At 37.2% G+C, this 20,366-nt stretch overlaps 1 protein-coding gene across 1 annotated transcript in view; it reads left to right on the top strand.

Annotated features, from left to right (window-relative positions):
* The window catches only part of LOC124159423 (protein KIAA0100), a 57,786-nt gene that overhangs the window by 20,931 nt on the left and 16,489 nt on the right, over positions 1-20,366 (top strand). The window contains exons 14-27 of the mRNA XM_046535231.1: positions 374-560; positions 695-875; positions 3,611-4,059; positions 6,398-6,570; positions 7,159-7,320; positions 7,519-7,719; positions 8,433-8,626; positions 9,550-9,686; positions 10,335-10,555; positions 12,694-12,836; positions 13,494-13,883; positions 16,227-16,349; positions 17,905-18,205; positions 19,976-20,185. Coding sequence (XP_046391187.1) covers positions 374-560; positions 695-875; positions 3,611-4,059; positions 6,398-6,570; positions 7,159-7,320; positions 7,519-7,719; positions 8,433-8,626; positions 9,550-9,686; positions 10,335-10,555; positions 12,694-12,836; positions 13,494-13,883; positions 16,227-16,349; positions 17,905-18,205; positions 19,976-20,185 — 3,072 coding nt within the window. The remainder of the gene's footprint in view (positions 1-373; positions 561-694; positions 876-3,610; positions 4,060-6,397; positions 6,571-7,158; positions 7,321-7,518; positions 7,720-8,432; positions 8,627-9,549; positions 9,687-10,334; positions 10,556-12,693; positions 12,837-13,493; positions 13,884-16,226; positions 16,350-17,904; positions 18,206-19,975; positions 20,186-20,366) is intronic.

Genomic DNA, 20,366 nt, shown 5'->3' with positions numbered 1-20,366 from the left:
TGCATTTATTTTATTGCAAAAATTGAACTAGTTATTGATGAGAGAAGATACATATTTATTCCATTTATATTTAAAGCTGTCAGATAAATTCAAACTGTAGTTAATCTGTTGTGTGTGCAAGATTGTCAATGTTATCACAGAGTGTAGTGTATGACATCACGTAGGAATTATGTTGTAGGTCTTCCATTATTTCCTTGTTAAGTTGGAATAGTGTATATTTCTTCTTTGTGTATCTAACATCTGCATTCTTCAGTAATATATAAGCTAAGACCACTTGAGTGATATCCCTTCATCTATAGTCACAGGCTATTGTTGAATGACTCTCTGAGATATGTTCTATTTGTGGATTATAGTGTTATTATTTTCATTCCAGATGACCTGACCATTAATTCTGCTAGTGAAACATTTGGCATTTTGGCAAATGTTGGGAAAATAGCAGTTGATAAAAAGAATATATTTTCAGTGGAAGGACTCAATGTATCAAAGATATCTCATAATGCTGAAATCATGTTGGAGAGAGCGAATGTAGAAGGATTTGTTTTACCCTGGAACAAAACATGGTGATTTATATTTGATTAACTTTTCTCAACAAGATTGACTTTATAACCTCATTGTAGCATAGTTTTTTCTTACTTTTGTGCTCACATTTTAAGAGTGTGTAACAGAGGTTGCTTGCTTTAAACCATCATTTTAGGGGAGTCAACATTAAATCCTTGAAAATGTGTTTCCCACATGATCACAATTATGCAGAGGCTGTTCAGAATGAATTTGTGAACATGTTTAAATGGGTGAGGCAGCTTCATAGAGGTGGCCCTAAGGTGAAGAGACCACCATTCACTGCTTCCAGCCCATTGCCTTGTGATTTGTTAATTAAAGTACGTATTTTTCTATTAATTCCAAAATTAAATTTGTCTCCTATATGCTACTTTGTAATTCATGTATGATTTTACCTGTTTTTATACTCAAGATTTTTTATAAATATGTTTTTGACTCTTCAAACTTGCACTAAGAAAATCCAGTTTAGCATCGAAAGAATGGAAACTTGTTACTATGTAGTAACTTGGAAACAATAATCTGAAAATCTTATTTATCATATCCACATCTTGGCAAAAGTAAGCCATTCATTTGAATTTTTAGAAACTTATGCTGTAAAATATGTACTTTATTGGTAGAAACCTAAAGTTTTTTTGAATTTAAACTTTCATGCATTTATAATTCCCTCTTGTTAGCTTGTTCAGATTAGGTGGCTTCTAGAGTGGTGTGATGTTCAGTAGGGATTTAACAATTCAAATTACAATCAATTAATGTTCATAGGATTCAAGCAATTCACTCGGGATTTTCAAAAGATAAGAGGCAATACAGAGTGAGGAAGTCGGCTATGATATCTCTAGTTTTGAATAGAAAACTGGGTAAAGAGGTAGTTTAAGGGTAGATCAGTCTAGTGGAAGGATTATGGTAGTAGAGATACATTCACATTCCGCTAACTTTGTAGTGGTCTAGGTGCAGTAGTCATTCTAGGTGTTTGTTGAGGGATCTAATGGGCAGTTCATAAGGTGGGTTGTCCCCCCCCCCCCCCAAGAAAACATGGAGTCCAGAAAAAGTTGGACTTTGCTAAGGTGTATTAAAATCATTACTACGTTAACCAAACCGTCAAAATTGCCAACCTTCAAAATTGCAATATTTCTGGAAACCATTTTACATGGTGTAAGGTGAGACCCAATGGAGGACTATAGCTCCCTTAACATCTCCCTTGCTGCTGTCTAGGTGTACGTTCTAATGCAAGGAAGATGTGTAAGATGTTATCTACGAGAAAATAGAGGAAATTATTTTATATAAAAAAAGGTATGTAAAATCTACATATGATATGGAGAACTTAGATGCGTCAGTTGGGGAAGGGAGGGTTTGATATGAAATTGGGCAGTATGGAATTGGACAATGAAGGGATTGGAGAAGGTACATATAGAATTTTATGGGTTAAATAACTGATTAATTACTTACCCATGTTAAGCATATATTGAAGGGAGAAAGTATCCTAAATTTAGTGCTGAGGGAAGGATGTTAGGTAAGAAAAGATAGGAGAGGTAGAGAATTACGTCAATGGATAGAATTAAAAAAGATGCAGAATGGAGACAGGCAAGGGTGATTAACATTGTGTGCTATCAAACCTACCATTAAACTTTACATAGTATTTATATGATGTGATTTAAATGGTAAGGGGATGAGATGATCATCTGCCAAATCCATGTGACTGTCTTGCTATTTTGGCCATCAGCACATTGAAGAACTGCAATCTTCATGTTTAGATAAATCAAATGTTTGGGTTAAACAGTTTTAGGAATCCACTCCTCTTAGTTCTATGAGTTTCAATTGCACAAATTCCTGCTTGTTTTTTGACAAATGGTCTCAAAAGGAGTGCATGCAGTTGATGGTACATATGCAGTCTCTTTTATGCTCTTCTATTTCCCTGTCTGCTCTTCTTCACCCCTTGGCCTTCCCATTTTCTTTGGTTCTTTCCCCAGTGTCATTACTCTACAGTTACGCTAGAGTCCTCCTTTCACCCCTGGGTTTCCCCGTATCTCTTACGTTGAATGTTTCTCACTGTCTCTCCACTGTATGCCTGTTTCCTACCCCTTCTTCAAACTTATCGAATCCTCCCCCATCCCTTCCTCAAAGGTATAAATGTCATGTTCTTATGTACTACAATGTCTTGTGCCAGGGGATGGCTCTGTGAGCCAAAATCGCATCATACTCATTAAATATTTGTGGAAAAGTGCAAATTCATTTCATTACAATTTGTTGTACGAAGCAAAATCACTTAGGTCAACATCAACCTTAGAATTGAAAGATCTGAGGTTTTCCCGGCATATGATGATGTTGAAATTGTTTTGGGTTTCCCACCGGATGAGGTTCTCCATCTGTGCTGACGTTTCGATGGCCATGTCGTCCATCGTCATCAGGGCTTGACGACGATGGATGACACGTCGGTAGAGATGGAGAACCTCATCCGGTGGGAAAACTGAAACAACTTCTACATCAACCTTGGAATGTATTGCAATTATGTAGATACTGTGGGCATATTTTGTATCATTTGGCTATCTTTTTGTGTCAAGCTGGATTAAAACTGTAAACTTTTGTTCAAGTCACCTTCTGAAATTGACTTCTAATTTTAATTTTGAACATTTGATTTCTTCAGGATAATTTTGGGAGTGCATTGCTGCCATTTAAAAGCATCTAATTACTTCTAACTTCCTAAACATTTTCTGTCAACTTTAATTCTTATGCATGTTTCTGGGATGGATGAAATTATTGCCAGTGTAAATCCAGCTGAGGAATAAATCTACTCAATAGAATTTTTTTTCATTTAAATATGTTTTATGATTTTTTCCCCAAAAGAAAATAAATGAGTGGATAGAGGCTGGACAAAGGATGAAGGTTACTGCTGCCTTACAGTGCAGATTAAATTAATGAATTTCTTTACATCCCTTCTTACTTTTAGCATTCTTCATTGTGATATTCTAACATACACAGTTGAATTCACTGATTCCAGCTCCATGGGTTATTAGTGGATGCTAAGTAGGTATTGCTGAGTTATAACATATGTTCTTTTCAGGTGGATGACTTTCTATTTGAAATGAGTGATGATCCTTTTGAAGTGAGGCTGAGAGACAACTATGAGCTGTTGGAGGATGAGCACCAGGAGAGCCAAAGACGGCAGAGAATGCTGGACTCAAAAGTGCAAGAACTATTCAAGTCTCACCTCATTCTGCCTGCGGGCCGATTGGAGGGTTTGTACAACTCCCTCATTAAGAAAAATGCTGAAATATACATTCAGCGGTCAAAGCTGATGGCTGCCAAGGCGATGGGGAACGAGGGTGGTGGGCAGGACAACTCTAGCGGGGGAAAGGGCAAGGAGGGAGTGGAGGAGGAGGAACAGGCTCCCCCATCGAGAAGGCTCTTTGGCTGGCTACTGGAGAAGGTTGAGATACTCGCTCTTGCCGATCCTTCCATGCACGGCACAGAGAATGCAACTAATGCTATGAGGGAGATGGATCATGATAGGTAGTGTATTTTCCTATTCCTTGGCTAACCTTTAGCTTTGTTATAGTCTCTACCGGCTGTGTATTGTCGTAAATGAAACAGTTTTGGGCTTCCGACTGGGTTAGAGTTGGCTCCATGCCAATGTTTTTGACATCTGACTCTGCTGTCATCCTTAGTGAATGAGTCACTCCCTCACTCATTCCTTAACATTGTGGAATTTTTCTTCATATACAAAAGTAAAATGGTTGGAATAAAATCCAAATGAATTATTAAGCTACCATGATAACTATGACCGAGTATCATTATTAAACCTTATGATGCTTAACCTTTGAAACTTGGATTCTATGTTATTATTTATGTAGATTTTGTACAAGTAGTAATTTCACATTGTGTGTAGGCAGAGTATCAGATCATTGTTCAATTCAATGTGCTCACATTTATTAAAAAGATTTCAGCCTATGAAGTGTAATACACAGGGTTTTTCAGGAGGAAACTGCAATACTTCTAGAGATGGCAGGGGAGAGAATTTTAAGCATTTTTTTCCATAAACATGGGGTCACAACTTGTTGTTTACTGAGCAATGGCAACGCAAACTGATTTTGGATGCTTTTTGCAGTTACCATGAAAACGTTTTTTCTCGGGTATCCAGCCTTTTCGATATTTTATTTAATATTCCGGATTTTTAAGGACATTAAGTACATACTTAAGCTTGAACGAAAATGTGGTTATATTAGGGCGGTTTCCTATTTTTTTAATTGCCCAAATCGAAAGATTATTACTCTTGGAGTATGTATTTCACACTTTTAGATTTTTAAATGATGATATCTATTTTTTGTGATTAAATGAAAAGTGACAATTAAAAGAAACGCCCAAAAACGCAACTGCTAAGGGTGAATGCTGAGAAAAGCCCATGCAATATCATTCTGGTTCTGGCTGCCGCTGTGTGAGGCCACCTTGGTGTAAGGCTATGAGCGCCACTGTGATGAAGACTCTAGCAGGTAGCAGAGTACCCTGCTGGTAGGTAGCACTTGACTTAAATAAGGATTATTAATACCCTATCAAACAAAGGAAACTTTCTGACCATAGCCAATTATAATAGGTGATTATTAAGAGATGTTTCCCTGAGCTCTTTGCCTCAGGCATGCATTGGTAATCTCAGACAATGTAAAACTCCTATCTACTCGTAAAGAATCTAGGTCCCTGTGACGTCACGTGAAAAGGCATCACATGGCCTCCAATTTGGCTTTTTTCGAATGAGGTTAAAATTGACCATTAACATTCGTCTAAACTGGGATTTGTAAAACCAAATAATTTGTATATTATGAATACAGTAATGGTGGGTAACGAATCGCAATTAATGCCTTTTGTTTTCTTTGATGAAGGAAACTACCCTATTGTTTGAAACAATTACTCTTTAAGCTTTATTAATCGAGAGCTTTGAGTGGTTATCTACAATGCAATTGTGCAGTCTCACCCATTTTGAGATTAATTTTTTCAAACAATTATAATTGCACATTTTTGTCCAATATTAATTAGTTAATGTCCTTAAAAATCCAAAGTATTAAATAAAATGTCCCAAAGGCTGGACACCCAAGAAAAGCCGTTTTCATGGTATCTGGAAAGTGGTTCCAAAAAAATATTTGCATTGCCATAGTTCAGTAACTAAGGATTTGCGATCCCATGTTTATATGACAAAAAGAAGTGCTTTAATTTGTCTCCCCTTGCACATTTTGAAGTATTGCAAATTCCTCCTGAAACACCCTGTATATTAGGAGTTATGAGGCTGGCGTAGTTCTTAAGTTGTAATGGCCATAGTTTATTTTGTCCTGAAGAACTATTAAATTCTAACTTGTATGTGTCTTTGTCATCTTCCTTATCTCGTGACTCCCCCCTCTCCACATGCATGCTGCTTCAAATATGTTCTCATGTAGTACCAGCTCACGAAATTATTGTAATTTTCTAATTAATTTGATTCAAGAGAAGAAAATTCACTTGGTACATTTCACATTGAGACTTTATTGCCAACGGTGGTTGCTACGCTGCTATGTCATTACCAATACCTTGACACCACGGAATTGATTACGCTGTAGCATTGTTGAAATGCAGGTGAGAAATAAAGTGTCAGTGTGGAACGTACTGAATGAATTTTTTTCTCCCATTTCACATTTCATGGTTACACAAAGTGATAGTGTGAATGTTAAACAGTGTTAATTTAACTTCCTGCCTGCATTGTAATTAATGACAGGGTGATACTTCGTACACTTATATTGTTGTTTATTTTGAATGCGACTATAAATTGGTTACTTTATTCTTAATATTTCATTTTTTTTTATTCTGACTTGTGTTTTTGTCTTTGCAGTCCATGGCCAGAGGAAGGGCTTGAATTCACTACACTTTGGTGTAGATGGGTACGTGCTAGTTGCAAGACTTGGCGATTTCAGCTGAGAGATTTCCCTCAACCCTTAATGCTCATCCAGGAGATGCACATTTGGGGGAAGTTGGTCGGTGCTGAGCAAGAAGCACCTCCGAGAGGTTTGTGCATATGTAATTGGTGATGTCCGTTAATGCAGACATGTTTTTCTGAGTCATGAAAATAGGTTCTGTGCCTGTACCACCTAATGTGCACTGAGGAAAATCACTCAGGGGGAGTGATAAGGTAACTGCATGTCACCGCATTGTGTAACTTTCACTGCATCTTGTGTTGTGTGTGGTTCAAAATCTAGTGTCCAATTTTTTTTTTTTTTTTGCTCCCATTGGCAAATGATCTGGGAACGCTTTGAAGAGTCATTTGTAAAATTTTTAAGGACAGGATTACAAGTAAATCAACAATTAACCTTTAGCATCTGTATTTTAATGCCCAATGTTCACCCATTATTGGCAGATTTAATTAGAACCCTTTTATTTGGTTTTACCTGGGCCTTTTTTCCTTATGCCAGTACGGACATGTTAGGAGTTTAACTGTTAACAACAAAATTGCAACAAGTAATTTTGGATCCAATCAAAAACCAATGGTAGATTGGTGAAAATCTGAAATAATATATTGTTACTCGAAGGGGATATTCTCCTCTCAGAAAAAAGGATGAGTATATTGCTAACCATGTTTATATTTCTATATCACAGCTAGACGAACATGCAGTGTTGATCTTGGTGGGGAAAAAACAGCGACCATAGAACGAGGAATGACGTCACTTAAATTTTACCATGACTTCAGCTGTGATGTGGAACAGTTTCGTTATGCTTTTGGTCCATGTTGGGAGCCAGTTATTGCTCAATGCAATCTGAGTAAGTACTACTAATTGAGTGATGCTTCTATTATTAATCAAATCCTGTGAATTACCTTGAAGCCATGTTGAAAATATTAGATTGAGCAGTCTTTGCTAAGGGTACAGGATGAAAATTGATTGGTATTATTTTCATGATTCATAATTGAACACTGGATTTATTCAGTTTCTGTGGTCATTATGTAATTTTCATTTGCAGGCTTTGAGAAAATAATTAGCCCATCCAGAGATCCGAGTCGACCCCTGCCATTTTGGGACAAATCACGGCTTATTCTCCACGGGAGGCTTACTATGAGTGTTCAGCAACTCACAGTATTTTTACATGCCTCTCTAGATCCCTACAATACCACTGAAGAAATGGAAGTCACATGGACAGATGTTGTGATGGATTGGACAAATGGTAATGTAATGATTTGTTAATGAAATATCAATTGGTACATTTGGTGGAAGCTCTAAATTTCAAGGCTTGAGGGAACTAGAAAATCACTGCCTACATCAAACTCTCATTGCTACCAAAGTTGGTAAAATAATTACTCCATAACCATTTATCTGAGTGGGAAAAATATGCTAATGCAATTACAATTCAAAAATTTTACTTGCATGTAATTAACCCATGACCTATCTTTCAATGGGCCTGAAGTCCTATGTTGTATTTCATATGCTGAAATGTAATTGGAATTTTTTCACTTCCTCCTTTTTTTAGATGTAATCCTTGGTTTATACACAAGTATTGTGGTACAAGTAAATGTGTTGTTTGCTCAATTTTTTGAGTGTTCCAGCACATATGCTCCTTGTTCTACCTTTAAAATGTTTAGTCTGCTGTTATATAGTTTTCTTTCTTTTCGAGGACTACTGTTTTTCTTTTCTTTTTGTTTTTATTGGAATAAAGTACATATTGGGAAGATCGCGTATGACCATTTTTTTGTACCACATGAACTTAACTTGTAGTGCTGATAAATTTACTTTGTTTTGTTGCTCTGTAAAGAGTTAGGGAAGTAATTTGAAGAGTATGTTTGTTTACCTGTTAAATATTTCACTTTAGATGTTTTTAAATCAATATGAATAAATCAAATCAATAATTTTTCTTTTTCTCATGCATCCTCCTTTTTTCAGCAAAATTTGTGTTTAAAGGAGACCTAGATGTGTACGTGCGCACAGCTTCAAAGTATGATGATTGCAGACTTCTCCACCTACCAAATCTCCGCCTTACCCTTAAGCTGGGATGGGTTTGTCTGGCAGACCCTAAGGACCATCATTCTGTCCTACCTTGTGCTCCAGATCGATTGCCCGAGTACTCAAGCAACCAGGTGACCCTATTTAAAATGTGTTTTTTTAAATATTTTCAAGCTTAACACTCTAATGCTTTATTTCTCATGTTAGATCAGGTAGAGGTAAAATATCTGATATATGCACGTCTAATAAGAAAATGCAGGTACACATAATAACTAAGTCATGTGTGTTTTGCTGTGGTGTGAGTTGTGACTGCGTACAAAGTCACTTGTTTCTGCAGTGCTTCAAAATTTGTCATCGCAGACCAGCGACAAGTTAAGGGTTTTTCACTCGGACAGTGGCTTAGTAAGCACAACCCTTGCCACGTCTGCTGCAGTGTGGACTTGTGACGTCAACATCTTGATCGGTAAAACCCATCCTGAAGTTCGCTCTGAGAAAATGGCTTGGTGGTGTAACTGGCTAACACACCTGACCGGCAATCGGGAGATCCTGATTCGAATCCTGGCTGAGTCAATAATTTTTTCCTGGTGAACTTCATCCTTTGGTGTATTTACACGTAATAAGAATATGAAAAAAAAAAATGTTTACCGACTCAGGGGTAATCAGTTCAATACAAGAAGCAATATTTTATTTTTTACATCAGTAAAATATTGTGTCAAAGTATCAGTTATCGACAAATATGCATTCACAACATATGCATCAATCGTACATCAGAAAGCAAAAATGCCTGGCTATAATTTGTAAGAAATGCTTACTTTTATGACTTCTGCACTTGAGGATTGAAGAGAAGATATGTCAAACTAAACCATTTATACTTTCTATTGAAAATGTGCTTTTTATATGTTTCCTTTCTCTAAAATTGTTAATTTTGTGTGCGTGTTATTTTAACATTTTTCCAATCTTCAATCAGTTTTTATGGTCATTAGACTAAAATTGATATCATGTATTATTCATTGATATCAAGTATTACATATTATTATTTTCTCCGATTATTTTGCAGGAACATGATTCTTTCCGTGCATTCCGATCACAAAATGTCAATCTAAGTATTTCTTTGGAGACAAAGCCCGTTGTTGGATCTGGTGGTGGGGCAGAGATTGATGGGCCTGTGGTACTCCTGTATGGAAGCACTCTGAGGTGTGTGTTATCTTTTCCTGCTCCATATTGTTGGGATAAAAATGTGGGGAGTGTTAACTTGTGAAAAGTCTTTGGTTAGGTCTATTCATTTCATAACAAAAATATCAGGGTTTAAGAAATTTTTTTTATTTTTTATTAGTGTATATAATTTATTAGTTATCAGTCAGCAATCCTCGCTTCTTGCTCTCCACTCTGATCAACCAATCCTTTCAAACTTGCAAGATTCTTCAATTTTTCATCCTTCATTACCTGAACAGTAATGTCATCCAAGGCCTCCTTTTGACTTTCTTCCTATCCCCTTGCCTTTTGACTATAATTTTCATCACTCCATAATATCTCATCATGTTACCAATTTAAATTTCTCATAGTCTCTTAAGGGTTTTGAAGAGCCTTCTCTTTTCTCCCACTCATCCTAATACTTTCTCATTTTCCACTCAGTCCATCTTTGTCATTCTTTTGTCACACTTGTGTGCATCATCATACGTAAAAATTGATTACCTGGAATGCTTTTTATATCAATACATCTTGAGTTAGTCGTGTGGCCATATTTGTTTTTAAAATGCCACAAGCCAGCCTCTTGTTGAGCTTAACTACTGGATTTTCTCATGCTTAGCATTCTCTCATTTGTCTTTGGTATGACATTTTTAGGTGGTTTGAGAACCTGAAATTGATTCTCTCTGGAGTCACACGGCCCACTCGAAGGGGACCCCTCTTCAAAAACCTGCGCCCAAGGAAACCACAATTGAGCCGTCATTACCGAAGAATCCATCTTTCTCTCTCTCTGCACAGATTTCAAGTTTGTTACTGGATGTCTTTTGCAATGCAGCGAGGCTTTGAATTGGTTGGGGGGAGGGTGTCATGCAGCTCAGGTGAGGCACATTCACTTTTCAAAAAAGTTGTGGAGGCATCACCTTGAGATGTAATCCATTAGTTTAGTTGGGAACTCACTGAAGGTGGTGCACAAAACATTAGTGTTAATGGATGCATGCCCCTGTTATGCAACCGTCTCTCTTCCTCCCTTACTTTTGTTCTCTCCTCCATGTATTTCTTCATCCTGTAGCCCCTCACTGAGCATGAGGGCTCAATGGGTGGAGCATTGGGCTCTTTATCAAACTATGGAAACGTAAACATTTTTTTGGAACCTCTTTCCAGTTACCATGAAAACGGCTTTTCTTGGGTATCCAGCCTTTGGGACATTTTATTTAATACTCTGGATTTTTAAGGACATTAAATAATTAATATTGGACAAAAATGTGCGATTATAATTGTTTGAAAAAATTAATCTCAATGTGTGAGATTGCGCAATTGTATTGAAGATAATCACTCAAAGCTCTCGATTAATAAAGCTTTAGTACCGAGAACCAAAAACATTTAAGAACCGACCTATCCACTTGCAGATTTGCCTGATATTGCCGCACTGAAAATACCTGCTTGTCATATAAATTCTGGAACCAACCGGAGCTTACACTAAATGTCTTGGAGCGATTACCAACGTTGTCTTTTTGTACGGATTCACTATGAACTTTCCGTACGTGTTGACCGCTTGGTTGAAGTTGGTGCGGCTGAGGTCATTGATGTTTAAACTTCATCTTTACATATTCAGAATAAGGTGTCGTGAGTTTAAACTTCCGCGCAAAATCGCTTTGACGCTCTCCTATTTCAAAGCAATTGACCTCTTTCAATTTCTCTTCTAGGTTTATGGTTTTTCTTGATAACTTCTTGATTTTTCTACCTGCATTCCTATTTTTTGCCATTTTCTCTTAGTTTTTACTCTGTATGGCTCTATCAAAATCACCTTCTGCTGAACTGTATTCCTGAGACGCAGAGGGCCTACGGCTGCTGGGAGGGAATGAAGCCGTTGTGTTTGAGACTCTATAGCAAACCCTTTTATGAGTCGATGCTATTCATACGCAACTCAGCCACCACTCCATTTCTCCCCCTTGAATACCGATGACCTTGAAGGCTTTAGCGTAGACCCTCTACCAGGAAGTCAATCGCCCGATGACCTATGACGGCAAAAATTACATCTCAAACTGCATTGCTTTCAAAAATCTCATTTCCACTAACTCCACGCTTAATTAATGATCTAAATTCACTTATGTCATTCTGTTAAGGAGGCGAGATGAATTATTTCAGTAGGCCGGTTATCTGGACCCAATGACGAGTAATACTTTTGGCCATTGCACAGCAATGGATTTCGATTAATATGTATACAAAAAAGAAGATTTGAGGCAAGCAATACTATTAATATGCGTAAAATGATAGCAATTTTGTGTGTTCTTAGCACAAGTTCACATTTTACCATGAGAATGTTTAAGTTTTTTGATTAGGCTACACTGCATTGTGATGTTTCCCCGAGGAACGAATTTGCGCTATATCGAAATTGCGCTAATCGAAATTGCACTATAAGGGGCATGGGTGTATTAATCACTTTTTGGCGCATTCAATTTCCCAGAGCTGAATTTTAGTCATTTGCTATCTAATGTTGTAGAACCAACTGATTGCATGCCTTTGCACCACTGGATCCCACACTGCTTAAAATATGTTTGCAGAGATGCCGTATCTAATGAATTATGTGATCATGTTACAAATTTATTTCATAGAGATACATAACATTGTTATGCATCGCTGTTGGTAGAGACAGAGTACAAGCCTCTTTGCACTTTATTACAACATGGTCATTGTGAAGTAGTCATATATATTTACAACTTTTAATTATAATTTACAACTTTATGAGAAGAGTAAGTTCAAAGCTATTGAATTTTGTCAGATTTATTGAAAGTTTAATTACAAAGTACTATTTCATGATAAATGTGATGAAAAATAATTAAGCCTCTCAGTAATGAATTTTGCAATAACAAAATTTAGCAATCTCTACTTTATTGGTCCCTAAAATTTCATTATATCAAGGCTCTAATGTATATAAATTTTTTTTAAAATAATGGTATGTAAATGTGCTGTGGGAACAATTCTCTGTTTTTGTCTACTATATATTTCTCTTCTGCAGAGCATATTCTTTCTTTGGTGCCAATTGATGATGGCTTGAAGCACAGACCCAGAGCAGAGTGGTCAATAATGTATATGAATTGTGAGCTGAATGATGCTGAGATATGGCTTCAGAGTGCTCTGCAGGAAGATCCTGGAAAGGAGGTGAGCCTTTATTTGTTAATCTGCGGGATCGATCAGAATTCTTTAAAATCATTGTATCAATTTAAAGGAATGTGAGAATAACATGGGCTATTTTTTTATGTGGCATACCAGTACAAGACAAAGTGTGGATCATCTTAGATTATTTTTTGTGGGGTTAAAAAGCCTCCAGCAATCTTTAACCCCTTCTAATTCAAATAATTTTCCGAATATCGTGCTCCTATTCTCTATTTGTTTTTATCTGTGGTTCTCTTTTAAATGGTAGGTAATGAAATGATGTTTTGTAATTTGTAATAAACGTAGAACTGTGAAATAAAATTTGATTATTAAACATGGGGAGCTATCTATCTATCGGTTCTCAAATAAAATCATTTTAATCCTTCCAATGCATCATGTTTCATTAAATATGAATTATTTATTTATACTATGTATGTTTTAACATTTTTAAGCTTTCGAAATAATTATATTATTCCTCTAAATTGTGCTAAAATTATGAAAATCCGATGACGAGATACACTCGTCATTACGCGGTTTGGCGTCGAAAGTTCATGACGAGCTAGACTTGTCATTACAGCGCAAGGGGTTAATATACAAAGCCAAGTCTCCTTAGTAATAATGGAGAAAACATTCGAGCCCTCAATTATGTTACTTGCTTTCCAGCATGTTTCACTGAGGCAACCTGTCGAGAAATGCTACTGCTTGAGTGTTGCCAAGGTTTCGTATGGCCGTGAGGCCACACTGATTGTCCCTGGGGCTGTTGGCGTCCCACCAGCGGCAATGCAGCCTCCATCGGGTATTCCCAGCAATCGTGGAGGTGATGGGGTTGCAGGTTCCAGTGTCTTGCCTCCAGGAAGTGGAGCCGCAGGGGTACCATCATGCCCTCCTGCTAGTTCCTCTTCTGGTACTCAGGCAGCTGGTGTTGCTGGTGAAGGGCTGCGTCAAGGTGACACTCCTATCCACCGCCTTGTGGTGTACGATTTGAAAGGAGCTTGGACAAAGAGTAACAGGGATGTGGCATTTGCCCTTTTTGACACCTTTGTTAAGACTAAGGTAAGGAATATTCTAGGCAGCCACTGATGCATTTGGTTCCTCCTGATGATTTTTTGTTGTGCATGTGAGATGTTGAATTTCCTGTTTGACATCTTTGTCTGAACTGAAGTGAGGAAAGCCTCCATATTTGACATAACTAATGATTCATGAGATTTAGGATTTTGAGCTGTACTTGTTCAGACTTTCTTTAAGTTGTTTTATTGTCACCATCACTCACGAGTTTTGAGTAAGAATAGTAATACACAAACGTCATACTTGATTAAGTATTTGTAGCATTTTTTCTTGAGAAAGGAATGATGCCTATGTCTGAAACTATCCAAAAAATGTGTTTAACATTTACTTATCCCAATTTTAGCTATATTTTTGTGAAGTGTTATGTAAATCCTTTCTTTATCAATCAAATAGGCAAGAGAGAAATATGTTTATAGCCTCTGATATATTTTAAGCCCACTGTCATATTTATTCACGATATCAATCGTCTCTTCTAAACTGATTATACTTTGCTTTTTAGAAGCGCCAACATGCATACTAACCTATACATACAGTGTTGTACATATTAACCTATATATTTAGGTTAGTTTTAAATCAATAGCAAGTATCACTTGAATTACTTTTGGAGCAATATAATTTGAATTTATAATAAATACATAAAAAGAGATTAAAAAAATACGCTTTTCCAAAAACTGCTTATTTGGTTTGTTAGAAATGATTTTAGAAGAACCTGATTCATGAGGAAGGATTGGCACCCACGCTTCAAGTGATGAAATGTAATTATTTAATCCATTTAAATATTATTTTCATAATTTAATAAAAGTGAGGCCTATAAGGCTACCAAAATATCCCTCATATGAAGTGTGAAATAGTCAAGCCTTAAGTTATACTAGATGCACAAATTCAGCTTGTAAACAACATTTTAAACTTTAAGGAAAACAAATGCTTATTCCAGGGTTCTTACCAGTAATATGTATTCTGTTCACTAGGTAGACCCCTTTATCATTGTGCCAGATGACACCTGCTGACCTGACAAAGAATGATATCACTAATACTTAGCCTGAAGCTGAGTGAATCTTAAGTCCTAGGGATAGTGTAAAAATCCATTTTCATCTGATTCCAATCTGTACTGAAAAGTTCAAGCCAATCTGACAATGGAAAGTGGGTTAAAAATCAATTACAAGGTTCCATTGATGAAACAGACAGACAAATGAAGCCAGTTAAGAAAAAGCATTTAAAATTATAATATATTTATTGGGTTCTGAGAGAGAAGTATTACACCCAGAATGAAATATGTCACCATGCCTACTATAAGGCAGCTGAAGCAAATTAAGATCGCAATTTATTAAATGTGTGTTAGCTGATGAAAGTAATCCTGAATAAAACAGCATTCAATGTACAGTTGAGCACCTTGAATCCAGCAAACTTGGAAGCAAAGGGTTTCTGGATTTCTGTTTTTTTTTATTTCTGGTCTTCATGGTATACTTTGTGAATTAATTTATTTATAAATGCGTTCAGACTCCTGGTATTTGGAGGAGGCGACCGACAGCTGAGGTCATTTGCGCCATGAGGGATGGGGTATGGAAGGAAGGGTGGAGAGAAACCCGGCGTCGGCATTAGCCTGCTTTTAACGAAAGGCGCCAAGGGGACCACGGCTTAACGTCCCATCCGACGGACGGAGTGTTGCGCTTGAAATGTCCTCCACACAACACTCAAGCAGGGATCGGGCAGTCTCTGAAAATTCTCTGCCACTGCCAGGATTTGAACCCGAGTCCGCCGGGTGGAAAGCCAACACTCTAGCCACCACACCAACCCGATCCCCTTCAGACTCCTGTACTCGATATTTGAGATCCCTATATGTCCCTGCCTAGGTTGTTAGCATATGTTCATAGCATGTGCCAACTTCCTACTCGTCCCAGAACAAGGCTCGGAGAGTGGTGCCACGAGGTGGCAAGTCGAAACCCTATGTAGAGGAATTTTCAAACGTTCCAGATTTCTGGTTTTCTGGGTTTCTGGATTCTGGAGTTGAGGTCCTCAACTGTATTGTAAACTTTTATGCTTCTAAGGCTTTTTCAAAATTGATACCCAAAAATACCTGGGACCTGATCTGGTGTCTAATACATATATCAGGCTTTTGCATTGAAATCAACTTGAGTGTTGTTCGATGGTTAGTTCCATTAAAAGCTGCGAGTCTTTTGTGTGGAACTTAGAGCATCAGGGTACCTGCTCTTTCATAACCATTGGTGCCAGCTAATGAATTGCTGGGCTTCATGGTTTTATTGTAGCCTTCCACTCATTCATTACTGTAACATGCCGTTGGTGTTTAATTTCTGCAAAACTTTCTTCGTGTAGCAAATGAAGAAAAACCTATCTACTGAGGCATTGAAGGGTTTTAGAGGAGAAACCTCAACGCCAATGAAATCTCGGACAAGAGCTACAGAGCCTCAAGTAACATCACCTAATGCTGCTCTTCAGGTGAGTGCACAGCAATTATCCAAATGCTTGGGGATTGTAATTAACTCTGAAAAATTCAATAATTCAGAGAAAAAATAGGTTAATGACTGCACTAAATTTATTATCAATTTAATTGCAAGGAAAGGGCAGACGTGATAAAGATAGATCGGTGAGGTTTGAGCACAGCCCAGACTAAGCCGTAGGGATGTGACCTTCAGAATCTCAAGTTAGGTGGTCCAGTTCCTTTCCCTGGGCCACCTCTCTCTTGAGGTTTATCTCAGGGAAGCCCAAAGACTTTGCCCAAGATTTGAACCATGGACCCTTTTGTCAGTAGCCCAATGCTCTACCCACTGGGCAACCATTCTTCTCTTATAATAAGTATATGACTGCTCAAGTCTTGTAGGGTAAATATTTAATTCATAAATTATCAGTACAGTTTAATTATTATTCTGCCGTTGATAGATCCAGTAAATTCAATTGTTGACGATTCAAGTTTGTAGGAGTTCATTTCAATTGAATTAAATTACAAATGCTGTTCTTTTACACATATTTTAATTTGCCTTGAGGTGCTGAAGCGTTGAAACTGTCGCAATGAGGCGACTGGTTAACTATCTTGGTAACTTGGCTTTTATGGGATAAGGTTACCAAAAGGAGAGCGATACAAATACTCGTAATCGAGTCGACTTTTATTGGAGCTTACACTTCAATCTTTACACTTGTCCGGGGGGGATTTGGGGCTGGCACGCACAGAGTTGGGAGCCTGGGTTATAAAACTTACGTGGCGGCGAGTAGGGATAGGCAGTGCTGAAGGTCGGGGTCCTGGATGTTCCTGTTTGAGGTCCGCAAGAGTTGTCGTTTGAGGTCTACCACAGTTCCCGCGTCAGAGTCCCAAAGAGTCCTGCTGGAGAGATCCGTAGAAGTCCCCGGATGACGGCAAAAAGAACTCTTTCCGAAAAACACTAAGCATCCCGGGGCAGAATTTCTGCCCTGTATATATTAGTTCCTGGGGGTGCGGGTGGCAGGGAGGGGGGTAGGGATGTGGGGATAGAGTACACCAGTGCATGGTCCAGAGAAGTACGAATTCTCGGGAATGCTCCTTGGACTCACGCACGGAGTTGAGGTCGTGCATTCCAAGGGGGGCCCAGGGCTGGAAAAGTGGCATCATGCCTTCTTTCTCACCTCGCAATGCATTTTCTGTTCACCACAAAACCGATCAAGGTCAATTATTGTGTGTTGAAAAGTACAAGGTTTTTGTTTTAATTCATATGATAGATCTAGATAGATAAGATAGATGATAGTTCTAGGTTTCTCATTTCATTGGTATTCATGTATTTTGCTTATCTTTAACTTCAGATGAAAGTTAAACTTATTACCATGGTAATGCGTTCTTAATTGCCTTTCTAATCCGTGTATGTTTATTTTTTTAATTTTGTGATTGATTAAATCATGATTGAATTACTTCATTGGTTGAAAGAAACAATGAAGGAGGTAGCCTCATGACAATTCAGTAACTTGCGTACTGTTTACTAATTCTTTTATAACTATAGTGAAGTGTTGCTTATAAATCTTTTTCCAGCCTCCACCATCAAGCACAGCTAGTCCATCACCAATGACTAAGTTACAATCAGGCCATGCTGCAACAATGTTGCAGCAACTTATTGCCGAAGCTGAGAACAAATCTGTAGTGTTTAGTGATGATCTGTCATCAACGACAACTGATGATGCAGCAACACCTGTTGCTTCATCAGGAACGTCATCCACAGCCACAACGTCCACAGCTGCCGCTACCAGTGCAGCCACTCGAGCAAGGGAATACCACTCCCTGCAGGGGCTTGCAGCCTGTCAAGAGGATGATGTTTTGCATAAAAACTGGCTAAGTATGTACTTATCTGGGTATAATGCTCTTTGGCTGTTGTAAATATTTTATTATGGTAAAAAGAATCATTAGAATTCATCATTGTAATAATTATTTTCTCTTTCAAGAAATACATGTCAGCTGCATGTTTCATAATACATAGTTGTTTCTTAAATTGAAAGTGGTTATCCGTAGAAAAAATCTTTTAAAATTAATCGAGAGTTTTTTTTCACTGCTCATTGTCTTCTTCAATACTAGAGCAGACATCCTGGTAAACATTGCATATTCCATATCAGAAGGAATTGGAAATAATTATGTTAAGGGTATAGGTATGCTATTGGAAGTAATAAGCCTTATGTATCCTCACATTAAAATACAATAATCCTAGTATTTTTTCATCCTGTCATACTTTTTATTAAGATTGGTTTATGTAAAGAGGGAAAACATGGAAGAACGGTGAAACTCCTGCATGGAAAATTGGGAGTTCACTTTTTATCTATTTTTTTGTGCTTTGAAGTTCTAAATCCATCATAGTAATCTTGAATACTGTGTGCTCTTGTGGTTTTTCAAGAGCTAAGAGTAGATTACTGTTATTTGCTAAGTAAAATTATTTTTTTATCTAATGATTACAATTAAAATTATGTACTCAAAAAGTAATTTTGACCGGAAATGCTAGTAATTTGACATGATTACTGGCTATCACTGGTTTTACATAATTTTCCATTAACATTGAGCTTCACTAAGGTATACCCCTCACCATCAAGTGTAGATCAATTGAACTTTTGACTTGTAGATGATATCACCATAATATTCAGAGCAGTTGAGGAAAGGTATAGAATCAACTGGATGTTCTCTCATGCAAGCCTTATTATAATGTGAACTTAATCATTCTACCAGTCATTAGAAGCAAGATTCTTTCGCAGTCATAAGATTTTTCAGATATGCAGTGGATGGAGCTTTGTAAAAGATGGAACTCAATTATAAATGTTCATGTCTAGTAGTGATACATCAGTATTATTAGATTTATGGTTACATTTCTTTCGTTAAAAAATTTATGGGAATTCAATTCAGATACCTAATGAAGACATACATTTTTTTCCTATTTTCTGCAATCCATGTGTGCCCTTGAAAGGAGTACATATTGAGTTTATGATCAGGCATCTAAAGCTGATGTTGGAAAAATTTACATTTGCCTTTTGCTAGGTTTTGGTTCATTCAAAATATCTTATCCTAGCCATTTTTTCTGTGATAAGATTTTTTAAAAATTAATTTTCTATACCAACAATTTTTGAAAAGTTTATGATCTCAGTTCTGACATTTAGTTGAGCATAATTTTTCAAATGAAGACTCAGGATTTACTCAACTCTAGTCTCTATCAGGAATATCTTTGTAGCATACTATAAGAGAATCATACCTTGTCAGCTATTTAAGGGCACAATATCATTAAATTTTAGACAGGGTGAAAGACTCAGGGTCATTGGAGAATGGTCACCTTCATGCTGTAGGTTTCTTATAATGACAATGAAAGCATGGTTTAGATTGTGCAACTCAAAGCTGCTCCTTAATGATAATGGAGGATAGCTTTCCCCTGCAAATCCTTCAAACTGCTGTTATTTTGGCTTTGCAGCCAATCATATGATAAATTTTGTGTGTGAAGTTTGTCATTGCATTAGAAGGAAAGGAAAATTTTGTGTAGAAAATATGTGAATGGCTGAATGTAACTATTATATTAAGTATGTACTATGTTTGTAAAAATAATAATAATATTTACTTCTCTTACTTTCTATTACAGTTGAGCTAGTCAATAGTCAAGTATTGTTGAAAGGTTGTGAAACTAAAGGATATGTGATATTGAGTGCTGCCAAGGCTCAAATACTTCAAAGGATACATCGTCCAGTTTGGAAAGATCGAACCCTGGTGTCCAAAACTACATGGGTTGGCTCTTTGGAGTGCATGCAGTATTATGCCACAGTTTCAGCTGGAGAAAATGATAGTCTAGATGGTTGGTAACTTTTTTGAATAAGTAGTGTTTGTTATTTTGCATCTCTTCTTCCTTGAGGCTTCAACCTATTGGTTGTTTGTCATGAGTTTGTGAGATTTCTCACTGCTCTTGTATTCTTTTCATTTTTTTTTGTTTTACAGCCTATGTCATTCACTTCCTGATGCAGTTATGTTATCCTTTA

This window comes from Ischnura elegans, chromosome 5 (assembly GCF_921293095.1).
Source record: "Ischnura elegans chromosome 5, ioIscEleg1.1, whole genome shotgun sequence".
Lineage (NCBI taxonomy): Eukaryota > Metazoa > Arthropoda > Insecta > Odonata > Coenagrionidae > Ischnura > Ischnura elegans.
Note: the sequence above shows the minus strand (reverse complement) of the source record. Positions and strands in the feature narration are given on the sequence as shown.